Raw genomic sequence first — 12,281 nt, 5'->3', positions numbered from 1 at the left:
TATTGTCTACCTAAGACCACATAATCAGGATATGAATATAGGAATAGATTGAATAGTTTACTAGATGTAAACAATCCTCAGATCTTTTATTTTGGTTAAAGTATGTTGTAATAAAAAGTAAATAAAAAAAAATTACAAAATATAATTTAATTTCATATCTATCATTAAACGATAGTGCTCAAAGATGTTATTTTGGTGTATTATAAAAAATTAGCGAAGCATTGGGTTGTCGTACATTTTGCTGGGGTAGTGTACATCGTAAAAGTCTTCGGGGAGATGGACATGGACGGTCTCCAGCTCTGAAGCGCTGATGGGTTCAAAGACTTGTCCAATTAGGATAACATCAGCTGCTCCGGCTTCTAAAATTTCATTAATTGGAGAGTTTACAAAGTTAATGGCGGTACCATCGTCATGTGCTTCCTCGTTAAGTGGCATACCCCCAAAGGCGGATATTGCACTGTCCTCAGCTGCAGATTCTACGTTGTCGACGAAATGAACTGCGGTACCATCATCGGCCTGTTCAATGGGAGAATCGACGAAGTTAACGGCTATTCCATTGTCGGCGAAGCGAGCAAAATTTGAATCGTCATCGACTGGTTCCACTGGCGAGTCAACGAAGTCAATAGCTACTCCATCGTTAGCTTCCTCATTGGTCGGTGTGTCAACTACTTTAACAATGTTGTCATCTTCCCCGATCTCTTCAAAGTTGCCAGCTGAGCGAATGACATGTCCATTAGTAAAATCTTCTAGTGGTGAATCGACAAAGTGAACAGCGCTACCGTCTTCCTCGTTCAATGGCGAATCTACGAAGTGTACTGCGGTGCCGGAGTCCTGACTCAAGTCGGCGTTCTGTGGCCCAAACAGACTTCTGAAATCGAAGTCGGCATGCGCGTTCGGGGCCGGCAGGGCCCATGCTACTGATAATAACGTGATCGCAATGAGCACTCGCATTTTAACTGCAATCAAAAACAAATAATTCAACTGTTATCTTTACACAAAAATTTAGTAAATGAAGCTCTCACATTCTAGAATAATTTTGATTTAAAAAACTTAACACTCGAACCAATTAAATCTTAGTTTAAGATTTTAATTTTAAATTTGCGTAAAATTTAACACTCTTAGTTAAATCTTAAGAAATTTGTATCGTACAGTTTAACGACTTTTATGGAAAAGTAAATATATTAGTGCTGTTGGATGAAATAGAGTTTAAGTACTCACCTGACAGATTTATTGTACAACAAATCACAAATGATAAATTTTCCTCTTATATAGGTAATCAATATATAATTATCGTCTGCAAGATATTGATAGTGGCTACTTATCACAGAAACTTGATTTGTCCACGTATGTTTTGATTTGGTATTTAATCCTAACACTTTAATACACTAATTGTAATTGTGTAATTACAAATTGTAATTTTTGACGTACTGTTTTACGTTCTTATTTTTGTAATCACAAAATTGTTCCATGTCGTGAAGTTTCAGTGAAATTGCATTAAATGCATATTTCATTTCTTTTAATAAATGTTTCTACCGTTGACTATAAAAAATACTATATCAAGTAACTGTTAAACCCGCTTTGGTGGTTACAAAGGGTTGTTTTCATAACGTCGGCATTGTATGTTTTTAAAGAGAAATAATACATCAATAACAGCTTTGGTTTGTTTTTAAAATTCAATGATTCATTATGCTTAAATTAAATAATACCTAATACGTATTCACTCTTTCAAACTCTTATATTGTTACTAGCGACCCGCCCCGGCTTCGCACGGGTGCAATGCAAAATATACCTACTACAGAATAAATGCACAATTTATTTAAGGTACTTAAATGGATAAGGATTAATGCTGTATTGTTTAAAATCACTTCGTAAAAGAATAAAAATGGTTAGGCTGGGTTATCCCTAAGAGATAGACATATACCATCGCGGACTTTTTTGTTGAACTTTTTAAGGTGAACAATACTGTAGTACATTATTTTGGTCTATCTCGTAGGGTTCAGCCAGCGTTTGCAATATAAGCGCAAAAAAACGTGCTTATTTACGACATCACATTAGAAAACTTTAAATTTATCAGTGTTTCTCTACTATACTATGCATTTATTATACATACAAACCTTCCTTAAGAATCACTCTATGTATTAAAAAAAACCGCGTCAAAATCCGTTGCGTAGTTTTAAAGATCTAAGCATACATACGGACATACAGCGAAAGCGACTTTGTTTTATACTATGTATTGATGGCTGAATGAGCGGCTAGACGCCTAACATGCACAACATTGGTGAAAATGCAGATGCGTTCCTTTTGATAAAAAGTACGCTATTAAAGAGCGGCCTCAAGACATTGCGGTGGGTCGTCTCAACGGATCCACATTATATGCCACACCTGCGTTGTTACGACACACGATGTTTCAAATCAAAAGAGTATCACACCGAGGCAAGAAATTAAATAGGCATTGTCCTCTTACAAGATAAGGGAGCAAACAACGAAGTGTTCGTCGACGTCTTTAGACATCAGTAACATCTAAGGAACTACAGATGCATTGCTGTCCTTTTGAGAAAGAAGAACGCGGCCTTCTTGAAGGAACCTAAGTCATATCGATTTGAAATAAACACTTCGTCTTCTGTCCTTCGATTTGTTGAAACATCGCACATCTAGTATGACAGTAAAATTTTAACGCTTACATAAACGCAACGAATCACACTAATGTGGCATATCTCTTAAAGGATTCTATGTCGTATTGATGTAAAAATAAATTCCGCTACGCAGTAATGGTATTACTAACCAGTAAGCATAATTAAATAATAAATACTTTACTGCTTGAAATATATTGAGAAACAATGAAAAACTTAGAATAAACTTACTAGTTTATTATTTTTCTTTGCGACCTTATACATGTATGATTAATAAGGTTTAGATGACGCATATTCGGTTCAGAATGTCTCTGAACAATAAACTTCCTGTTTAAATTTCCATAGTATTTGGTAAAACCATATTCGGTTTGTTTTGATAAGATTGATATCACTTATAGATTGTTAATGTTAACAAAGAACGCGTACAACTAGCACAAAATATGACGTGATATATCTTGATATGATAGTTATACGATTTTTGTTATAGAAAAGTTTAACTTTCGTAGAAGAAACGTGACAAAAACAGGAGAGAAAGTAACAGAAAGAGTTTGGATTTATTCAAATGTAATAATTTTTCCAGTACATCTAGTCTCTTATATACTATTGGTTTAAATTACAAACGACTGTAGGGTATCCCACGTAATCAATCATTTCATTTTCTCATTACTTTTACCATAAAAACTAAAAAAAATCTTTCTAAAAACTATTTTGCCTCTTTATCCATGCTTTAATTCAATTTCCGTCAAACCTCGATAAGCGAGAGTCCTTGTCGGTTTTCGAAGGGCGACTTCCATAGGCCAGAAACCTCTATAAGAAAAATACGCGTTCTCCTGGACTCTCGTTTATCCAGGTTCGACTGTATTTGTTTATCGTCTGCAAAACCTTATCCTAACATACTGATAAGATATTTAAATTATGACAGTGACTCACACATGTGTCGAAAAAACAACCGAGTCAGACATTATTAAATACGTCACGCTTTATAGAGAACTAGTTGTCGCCCGCAACTCCTTTCGCGAGGAATTAAAAAAAACTTAATAAGTCGCCTGTGTTCTTTCAGAATGTGATCTAAATTTCAAGATCCACGCAGTTATCCAGACATACATTGTAACATCTATCCATCTTAATATTCGCATTTATAATAGTAAGACTAGTTATTCCCAGTTGTTTTGCTTGCCGTCGAAATGTTAAATTGGTGGAAAGGATAATTAATAAAACGCAGAATTTTCAAGTAATCATTATAATAGGAATAAAGTATACTTTCTAGAATAATAAACCAACGTTATTATATTTAACTTATATAAACATCTGTTTTACACCGAATTACCACTAAATATATTTGGCAATATAAAAAATAATGAATACACTAGACTCGAGATTTTTAAATCGTACTTAACTAATATACATATATTTTTAAAAGTACATATATATAAATATGTTACAGCCAGAGTTCAAACATGTTTTTTTTTTAATTTCAACATTTTTATATAAACAACTAAACCACTTGTCCTATTTTGCAATGTGTGCAATAAAAAAAAACAGATAAAACTTATCCATAAATTGTTACAATCTTTATCGATGTTTGATGATTTGCTTCGCAATTTTTTTTATTTCGAAAAAATTCAAAATATACTTAAATGTAATAAATTAATTATTTTTTTTCAATTTTTTTTTTCTTGATTGTTTAGTTTTTTTTTTCATTCAAATCAGAATCCGGAAAATTGATAAAACGTTCCAATTGATAAAGTTCTAGTAATTAGTTTATCATTGTTTCATTTAAATCAAACTAATTTATAATTTATGAACATAAATCCTTTAATCTCAAATTGTTAAATCACTTTCAATACAAATTCGGATTGTACAAAATGATTTTTTTTTTTTTTAAATTATAAGTCATAGGAGTTACTGCGATATTTCAATCTTACAAGTTGACACGATAACTAATCTCCTTAAAAAAAAAAACCATAAAAGCCTCAAAAATAATAATGAGATCTTAATTCAGTTCTTTTGCCAATTTATACGAAATTTTTTTAATAAAAAAAAAATACTATTTTAAAAAGATAAAATCGACACAATAATAGAAAAAAAATATCACTTAAAATAATTTTAGGTATAATTTCTCTGACTGTAACAATATTTTACATGAAAAATATTTTATTAATAAAAAATACAAGAATAATTATAAAAACAATTAGCTGTAACCGAATGTAACAAAATCACATCCTAATCTTAAAAAAAATAAGCAAAGCTAATATTCAATCAAAAATAGTAAATAATTTTAAACACGCAAGCAATAAGTTTTTGCTACATTATTATGTGTCTATAAAATCAAATAGACTTTAATTTTGACTGATAAATAAAAAAAAAAAATGTTTTTTTGTAGCATAAAACCTCTTTTCTTCATTTTAAATTGTTAAATTTAGCTGATATTTTAAAAGGTTAACAAAAAAAATTCCTTTAAAACTAACTTTGCCAATAACTAATAATAAATTGAAATACGATTAAAATTTATAATTTTTTTAATAAACAATATTTTATTAAATGTGTATGAAATTAATAGCATATATTAATAAGGAATGTGTTCAGAATTAAATTATAATTTACATGTAAATAAATCTACATATAATTTGCATCGTAAAAAGTAAAATTGTTGTATTTACGCGGGAAAATAACTTGACATTTGACGTTGATGACGTCACGAAGGAGTGTAATTTAGAACTCATGATTTATCAAAGTATTTTTTTTATATGTTTAATATTACACGATAACGTTTAAAATTGGTTCTTAATGGACGATTGTAAATGATACAAATAATATTATCTAAGTTTTAAACACGAAAAACTTTATATACATTGTTTATTTCTCCACATAGATTATATAAAGTAAGAAACACAGAATTATATATTTTTAAACATATTATTATGACTATTATTTTTCTATAGGTTTAAAATTATATCCATACAAAGGATTAAAAGACAACTGACAACTATGTATAAACGAAATACATGCTATTATGCATATGCATGAAATTTACTTTGGAACTACATTTTACATCAAAATTATTTGTTTTTTTTTTTTCAGTAAAATCACTTTAAAGACCTATCTAAGTTAATACAAAATTTTATATGAGAATTAACTATGTATGGACTATCTAAAATGTACCATTTACAATGGGCCATGTGATGCAAAGTAGCATTAATGTTGTAGGTGTTTAGGTCGGTTTTGGCGCAGCAAAGACGAAGGTAATTCCCCCACTCATTTAATAGCACGAGCCTCAGGAAGGAACGCGTCCCAGTAACGGATCGACTGAAAAAACGAAAATAGTGCAAACTGCAAAAATTGACGGGAAACATATCTTTACCTTAATAATTAAAAAAAAAAAACAGACATCTAAATACAGCTAAATTAGTAATAAACTAAACTGTAAATACACAAGTGGTCCTTTGAGCCGGATTCCATTTTGCTAGGATTTAAACTCGAATTTGATTTATTAAATGAAATCAAATTTTTAAAACGTCAACAAACACTTCTATTTGTCTGTAATTTGAATATCTTATAAATTAGGAGAGTAAATTTTTATCGAATAGAGTAAAAAATGTGTATTAAAACACGTTTCCTGTTTTTCAAAGAGTATGCGATGTTACATGTTTCGACAGTGTAAACGTACAATAATATGGTATACTGACCTGAGCCTGATGTTTCATATGTTCCTCCAGATACCGCAGTATCGTTGCGCGAAGTTCCGCGACTCGCGTCTCCTCCCAACGTTCCAATTCTTTCTTGATGACGCGAGAGATCGTGTCAAACTCTTGTTGTCCTCTTTCTACTTTAGATTCCCACTGAATTCAGTTGAAAAAAAAATTATAAATGACATTTACTAAAAGAAAAAAGAAACCATGACTGAATAAAGAAATAATATAACTAACTACTGCAACACTAACAGTGCAAAAACGCTTGAAGACATTAAAAAAAAAAGTTTTTTCTCTACACTAGCTTTAACCCGCGACTCCGTCCGCGCGGAAAAAAAAATAGAAAACGGGGTAAAAATTATCCTATGTCCGTTTCCTGGTTCTAAGCTACCTGCCCACCAATTTTCAGTCAAATCGATTCAGCCGTTCTTGAGTTATAAATAGTGTAACTAACACGACTTTCTGACTATATATATAGATATTTGGATAGATGGAATTTAGAAGCTATCTCCAGAACGATTGTATGGATCTTGATGAAATTTAGAACATAGTCTGCAAGTACACATAGACTAATTCAGAATTTTTAATTTATTCCAAAAGTTAGTTTTAGATTTATATAAGTTTTAACCAGGTTTTTTTTTTTAACTCGAATGAATAAACAACTGCTAGAACTTTGATCAACAACTTGCATTACCTCAATAATCTCATTAGAGGCTTGTTCAATCTTCTCAGGTCTGTTGGCGAGCTCGGCCTTGGCCTTGTTCTCGCGCCGCTTTGTCAGCTGCATCTGTGCGTGTTGCCAGTTCTGGAACACCTGCAAATACATATATATCACATAACATTATATACAAACTGCTTATATGTAGTGTTTTTAACTAGCGATCGCATGTGACTTCGTCAGCACAGAATAAAAAGTAGGTTATATAATATATCCGTTACCTTCCCATCAAAAAAATCTGACAAATTAACTGGAACAAACGCAGACAGACAAACAAACAATTGGTTTTTAAATAAAGCAAATATATCTTGGTCACAATTTTTTTTTTGATTAATGTATCATCAGTTAAAACTTTCATTAGATGAATTTACGAAATATGTTTTTTTTTTCGATTAAACATACAAACACTTTAATGTTGTAAATTATTTGGATTTTATCCATCAAATCTTAAGTTGTTTTGTGCCACTACGATTTTTACATATTAAACATATAAAAGGAATCAATGGCATTGTACGTATTAACTAGATAGCATATAACGTTTCATAGTTCACCTGTAAATTGCAGAAATAAGTTACATACCTTGACTCTTTCGTGAAAAACATCCTTAATAGCACCAATCAAACCGAGATAGTCTTTTATGTGCTCGGTTAGTACATAAAAGTCTGTATTGGACTGCTCCATTCTTAAATGTTCAATCTGTGAACAAACAATCTCCTTAATATTTTATCTCATTTATTGTACAATAGCTGTCGCCTGCGACTTCGTACGCGCGCAATTAAAAAAAACTGAATTTGCAGCCTATGTGTTATTCCAGATTATGTTCTACATCTATGCCAAGTTCCATCGAGATCCATGCAGTCGTTCTGGAGATACCTTCAAATTTCAATACATCCATCCATCTAAAAATTTGCATCTATATATATAAAAGAAAGTTGTGTTAGTTACACTATTTATAACTCAAGAACGGATGAATCGATTCGACTGAAAATTGGTGGGCAGGTAGCTTAGAACCAGGAAACGGACATAGGATAATTTTTACCCCGTTTTCTATTTTTCACTCCGCGCGGACGGAGTCGCGGGTAAAAGCTAGTTTATAATAGTATGATTTCATAGTTGGACTCTGATATGTCATTATGACCTTATTTCTGAAATCGATTCATATATACATATATTGATATGATTAACTATTATAGTAAATATGAACAAGATCTAAATCTCGATGATATCTAAAATTACAATGCAGTCTCATGTAAAATTGCGAGTCGCGAAAATTTGGATGAGATTAGAATTACTCATGTCCCTAACTAACAAACATCATTTACTGTCTATGGATTTATATTGCAATTTTTCAATGTTTAAATTGATTAAATTGTTTAAACTTTTGTGAGACATCATAATTAATTAATTAAGAAACGGCTTAACTCACGTTTGATCGTCCGGTGACGGCACCGACTAGTTTCGGACCCATCGTCTTCGGATTAAACACTCGCCCTGAAGATGGACCCCCGATGGGTCCGAAACTAGTCGGTGCCGTCACCGGATGTTTAAATTGATTTTTAATAAGTAACAAGTATTTCTCTATACATATAAGTACATAGGTAGTTGTGTATACCTTCTCGTGTAGATCTGCGAGATGTGACAGTGCTCTGGAGAGAGGCGGATGCGGGTCCGCGGCGGAGAGTGCGGCGGCTGCGCGTGCGGCGTCGTGCGAGCGTGCGGCAAGCTCACGTCGCTCCCCCGCAAGCGCCTCGCACGCGCCGCACAGCCGCCGCAGCTGCGTCTCCAGGCCCTCCACGCGGGATATACGCTCCTCGAACCACTGACCAATATACAGGTACAGGTTAACTGTCGCACTCGAACACCTTATCGGTCACTAAGGGTTTTTTTACCCGTAGTCCCCTGACATGGGTGGGTCAGAGACTTTAGTACATTTCATTTTTAATTTATTGTGTTAGTACTGTGTGCGGAATTCTCACTGTGTATGTAATCATTCACTCAGGGAAGCTGCACTAGGGCATCTTTACGGTCCCTTAGGGTTGGTGGAGATTACTATAGGTCTACTTTATATTTGAATGTGTTAGGCTTTGGGTCTTTTATGGTGATGTCTTTTAAGGATAAGAAAATATAATAGAAACGAGGGTTCAAAATACTTTTTTTTCTTCACTGAGTCTTAATATTGTGTGATTATTTTAAATAGAGTAAAAAATGTAAAAATTATACTTACGGGATCAGACTCATCCATTCTGTAAGTGATTTTGTTAACCGTCTCTCCAACTTTGTTAAAAAGCCGCAACATTCCCGCACCGCTGAGTGCTGATGTGCTCGTCGCTTTAGGCAGTTCCGTATCTAATTTTATACAAATTAAAATACGTGAATAATAAAAATACTGTCCAATTATTACCAAGGTAGGTACTTTTTAAAATACAAACTTAAATTATGGTTTTTTACACGAAAAATGTTGTCCTTTTCCTCCAAACAGTATGTTGCTAAAAAACCCATAAGTTATTGTAAAAGAAATAGAACATAATCAATTCAAAACTTGATAAAAACAAAATTCCAACTTACCGGATTCAAGAAACTCTCTAAAGTCAGGATCTATACAGAGTACGGGATGCTGCGCGACTCGATTCAGGAAGCGCTCTAGCGCTGCGCGGCGCCGCTCCACGAACTGCGACTGCAGGCTGGCGGATGAGTTGGTGCCATTAGCACTCTCCGTAGACGGAGTTGATGTCATCTTTAATTTTGTTGTTCCTAAAATATTATTTATGTCAAAAAGATTTTTCTATCTCCACTAATAAGATTGTATAATAAAAGTGAATACAGTGAAAAATCATCCATCTTATTCTGAATTCTGATGACAATGTTTTTAAAAGAGAAAGCTTGGGATGACAATATATTTTTGGTCAATGGATACCCACAGTTACAACCAAATACCCTACAATTAGACAGACCCAAGGAAACATTGACATGTTTTAAATCTGTGCAACGGAACTATTTATAAACATTAAAATAGTAGTAGCAGGGGCTATGGTGTCCGCGACTCCATGTCTAGTATATATTTAGAATGTAATAATTAAAATGTAAATAACATAATAAAAAAATAACTCACCAACAATACTCTTTTCTGGAGCAGGTGGTATAATTCTACCGGAGCGAAGATATTTCTCTGTTAATTTCTCATGAAGACCTAAGAAATCGCTAAAACGTCTGAGGACGGTAAACTCGTGCCTGCTGAATATTGGCATATTTGTTTTTGTTAAGACATGATAAGCTACATATGAGCTCATGCCTTCGCCAATCTTTTGAGGTTCCGTTACAGTGATTATTATGTTATTGGCACGTTCTGTTGCTATCTGTAAAATAAAAAAAATCAAATGCTGAATATATCTATAAATGTGTAACTTTACAAAAAATTACATATAATAAAAATTATCACACTTTTAATAAATGGCAATCTTTAATTTGAATATTCTTACCATCTGTAAATTCATAACTTAGTCATAATCCTTAACTACTTTGAACTGAGTCACAAAGATTTACCTTGTTTGAATCATACCTTAGGCTATGATAATAAAATTAGATAAGAGGAGAATATTTTTTATAAAAATATTTTGCTTAGTGAAATTGTTTTGTTATTAATAAAGTGAAAGTATATTTTAAGGTGACATTTACAGGTTAATGATCTCTCTATTTGAAGACATGTAAAATTAACATATATTTGAGCCTACAAGTGTCCTTTAATCCATTAAAGGGTAGTTTAATACAGTAAAGGGTAGTTTAATACTTAGATTTATAATAAAAATATACTAGTTATAGCAAACATTCAAAACTATATGAACTATATGTTCAGCTGCAAAAACAAAGAAATTATTTTGTTTCAGACAAAAGAATATTATTTTTATTTCAATCAATGGTTTAAATTCTGATTAAGTTTATAATATATAAGTAAAAAGTAACAACCTCTTCCATAATAGGGCTTCCAACTACAGCTGGCATGGATGACATATCAGTTATTGATACCTTCTCCAAAGATTCACTTGTTCCATTTACTTCAGAATCCAGGCTTACTTCCTGTAACCCAAAATTTATGGATACAAAAATGCTAGACAGTATGATGTCGGCTCAACCTTATGTTGGGTACTTATGTCAGAGTGTCAACATGAAATTCACTTGTTTTTCTACCCACGATGGGACTCTGCCAACGGCTCATGCAAACATGCACTTGCTACTAATCACAAGCTACTATATTGACGTTTGAACCACATAATACAGTATTTAATTTATATTCAAACTTGAGTTTCATATGAATTTATATTAGTTCCTTAGTGTATCGTAGAAAATACGATAATAAGAGGATTATGTATTTAAGTACAAGAAATAACAATGTTATAATAGTCTTATTTTAAATATAACCTTTGAAGTAGATCGGAAAATAAAAATTATTCTTGAAGGTGATTAACATTTATTTAGCATTGTTATCATTCTTCAAAACGTAATTATAGCACTCATGAGTAATAATTACTAATTATATTACTAATTTACATTCCAATCAATTCGTTGTTTTCTTAGTTTCTATGTCGAAATTAAGATTAAACAAAAAGGGGCGTCAACGAACTCTACTGGATACCGCTAAATTAATGTACACCGAAGTAATTTTTAGGAGATTCTAATAAGAAATACCTACCTGAACCGCTGAAGCAAATAGATCTTCCTCGTCTCTGTTGTCATTGTTGATATCAACAGTGCTAAAAACCGGTGCATCGGTCTCTTCGGACATTTTCAATTTATTTTATAGCACCACGTATTTGATAATGTCACAGTAAATGATGTTTTTAAATCAATGGCTCAAAGAGGGAAGATAAAAGTAAAACTTTAGTGATGCGTTATGTTGACGGCTCGTCAAATTAGCATTTTGACAGATATTCGTGTGGCATCACAGATTACTTTCACAATGTTTTATTCGGAATAAATAGAAACAAAACAAAAATGATTGCTAAATTGTAAAGTTAAATATTTTGGGTGTTTTAGATTTTTAAAATTCTTCAATTATAAATAATGAATTACGGAAATAGCAACTTATTTAAAAATTGTTCCGGTAAACGGTTATTCGGTAATTCCGATTAGCTGTGACATGTCATCATATTGCGATCTCTCAATGAATTGTCAATGTCATAAATAAACTCAACCAAACCAAAACTTTCATAACTCAAAATAAAAAATACCGTGTCAAAAAAAGTTAACTTG

The 12,281-nt window shown here is 32.3% G+C and overlaps 2 protein-coding genes across 2 annotated transcripts; both read right to left on the bottom strand.

The window, feature by feature from the left end:
* Window positions 1-132: 132 nt before the first annotated feature.
* On the bottom strand, window positions 133-1,316 carry LOC106713605. The gene is made up of 2 exons (XM_014506436.2): window positions 1,219-1,316; window positions 133-956 (listed from the first exon to the last, which is right to left on the bottom strand). The coding sequence occupies exon 2, from the start codon at window positions 949-951 to the stop codon at window positions 211-213; it is 741 nt and encodes a 246-aa protein (XP_014361922.2). The 5' UTR covers window positions 952-956; window positions 1,219-1,316; the 3' UTR covers window positions 133-210.
* Window positions 1,317-5,682: 4,366 nt separating this feature from the next.
* Window positions 5,683-11,928, bottom strand: LOC106713586 (sorting nexin-2). Its single transcript, XM_045681596.1, has 10 exons — window positions 11,722-11,928; window positions 10,998-11,108; window positions 10,147-10,390; window positions 9,603-9,788; window positions 9,262-9,383; window positions 8,650-8,856; window positions 7,617-7,733; window positions 7,014-7,133; window positions 6,317-6,469; window positions 5,683-5,936 (listed from the first exon to the last, which is right to left on the bottom strand). The coding sequence occupies exons 1-10, from the start codon at window positions 11,812-11,814 to the stop codon at window positions 5,886-5,888; spliced, it is 1,404 nt and encodes a 467-aa protein (XP_045537552.1). The 5' UTR covers window positions 11,815-11,928; the 3' UTR covers window positions 5,683-5,885.
* Between the last annotated feature and the right edge of the window lie 353 nt (window positions 11,929-12,281).

The sequence above is a fragment of the Papilio machaon genome, chromosome 16, assembly GCF_912999745.1.
Source record: "Papilio machaon chromosome 16, ilPapMach1.1, whole genome shotgun sequence".
Classification (NCBI taxonomy): Eukaryota; Metazoa; Arthropoda; class Insecta; order Lepidoptera; family Papilionidae; genus Papilio; species Papilio machaon.
This window is presented reverse-complemented; position numbering and strand designations above follow the sequence as displayed.

Bases quoted from the DNA above. Each gene is read 5' to 3' on its own strand.
- LOC106713605 (XM_014506436.2), bottom strand. From the start codon at position 951: ATGCGAGTGCTCATTGCGATCACGTTATTATCAGTAGCATGGGCCCTG.
- LOC106713586 (XM_045681596.1), bottom strand. From the start codon at position 11,814: ATGTCCGAAGAGACCGATGCACCGGTTTTTAGCACTGTTGATATCAAC. The intron at 6,470-7,013 runs GTAATGCAAGTT...AACTGAATTCAG, and splicing joins CCTCTAATGAGATTATTGAG to TGGGAATCTAAAGTAGAAAG. The intron at 5,937-6,316 runs GTCAGTATACCA...TCGTTTTTTCAG, and splicing joins ATATGAAACATCAGGCTCAG to TCGATCCGTTACTGGGACGC.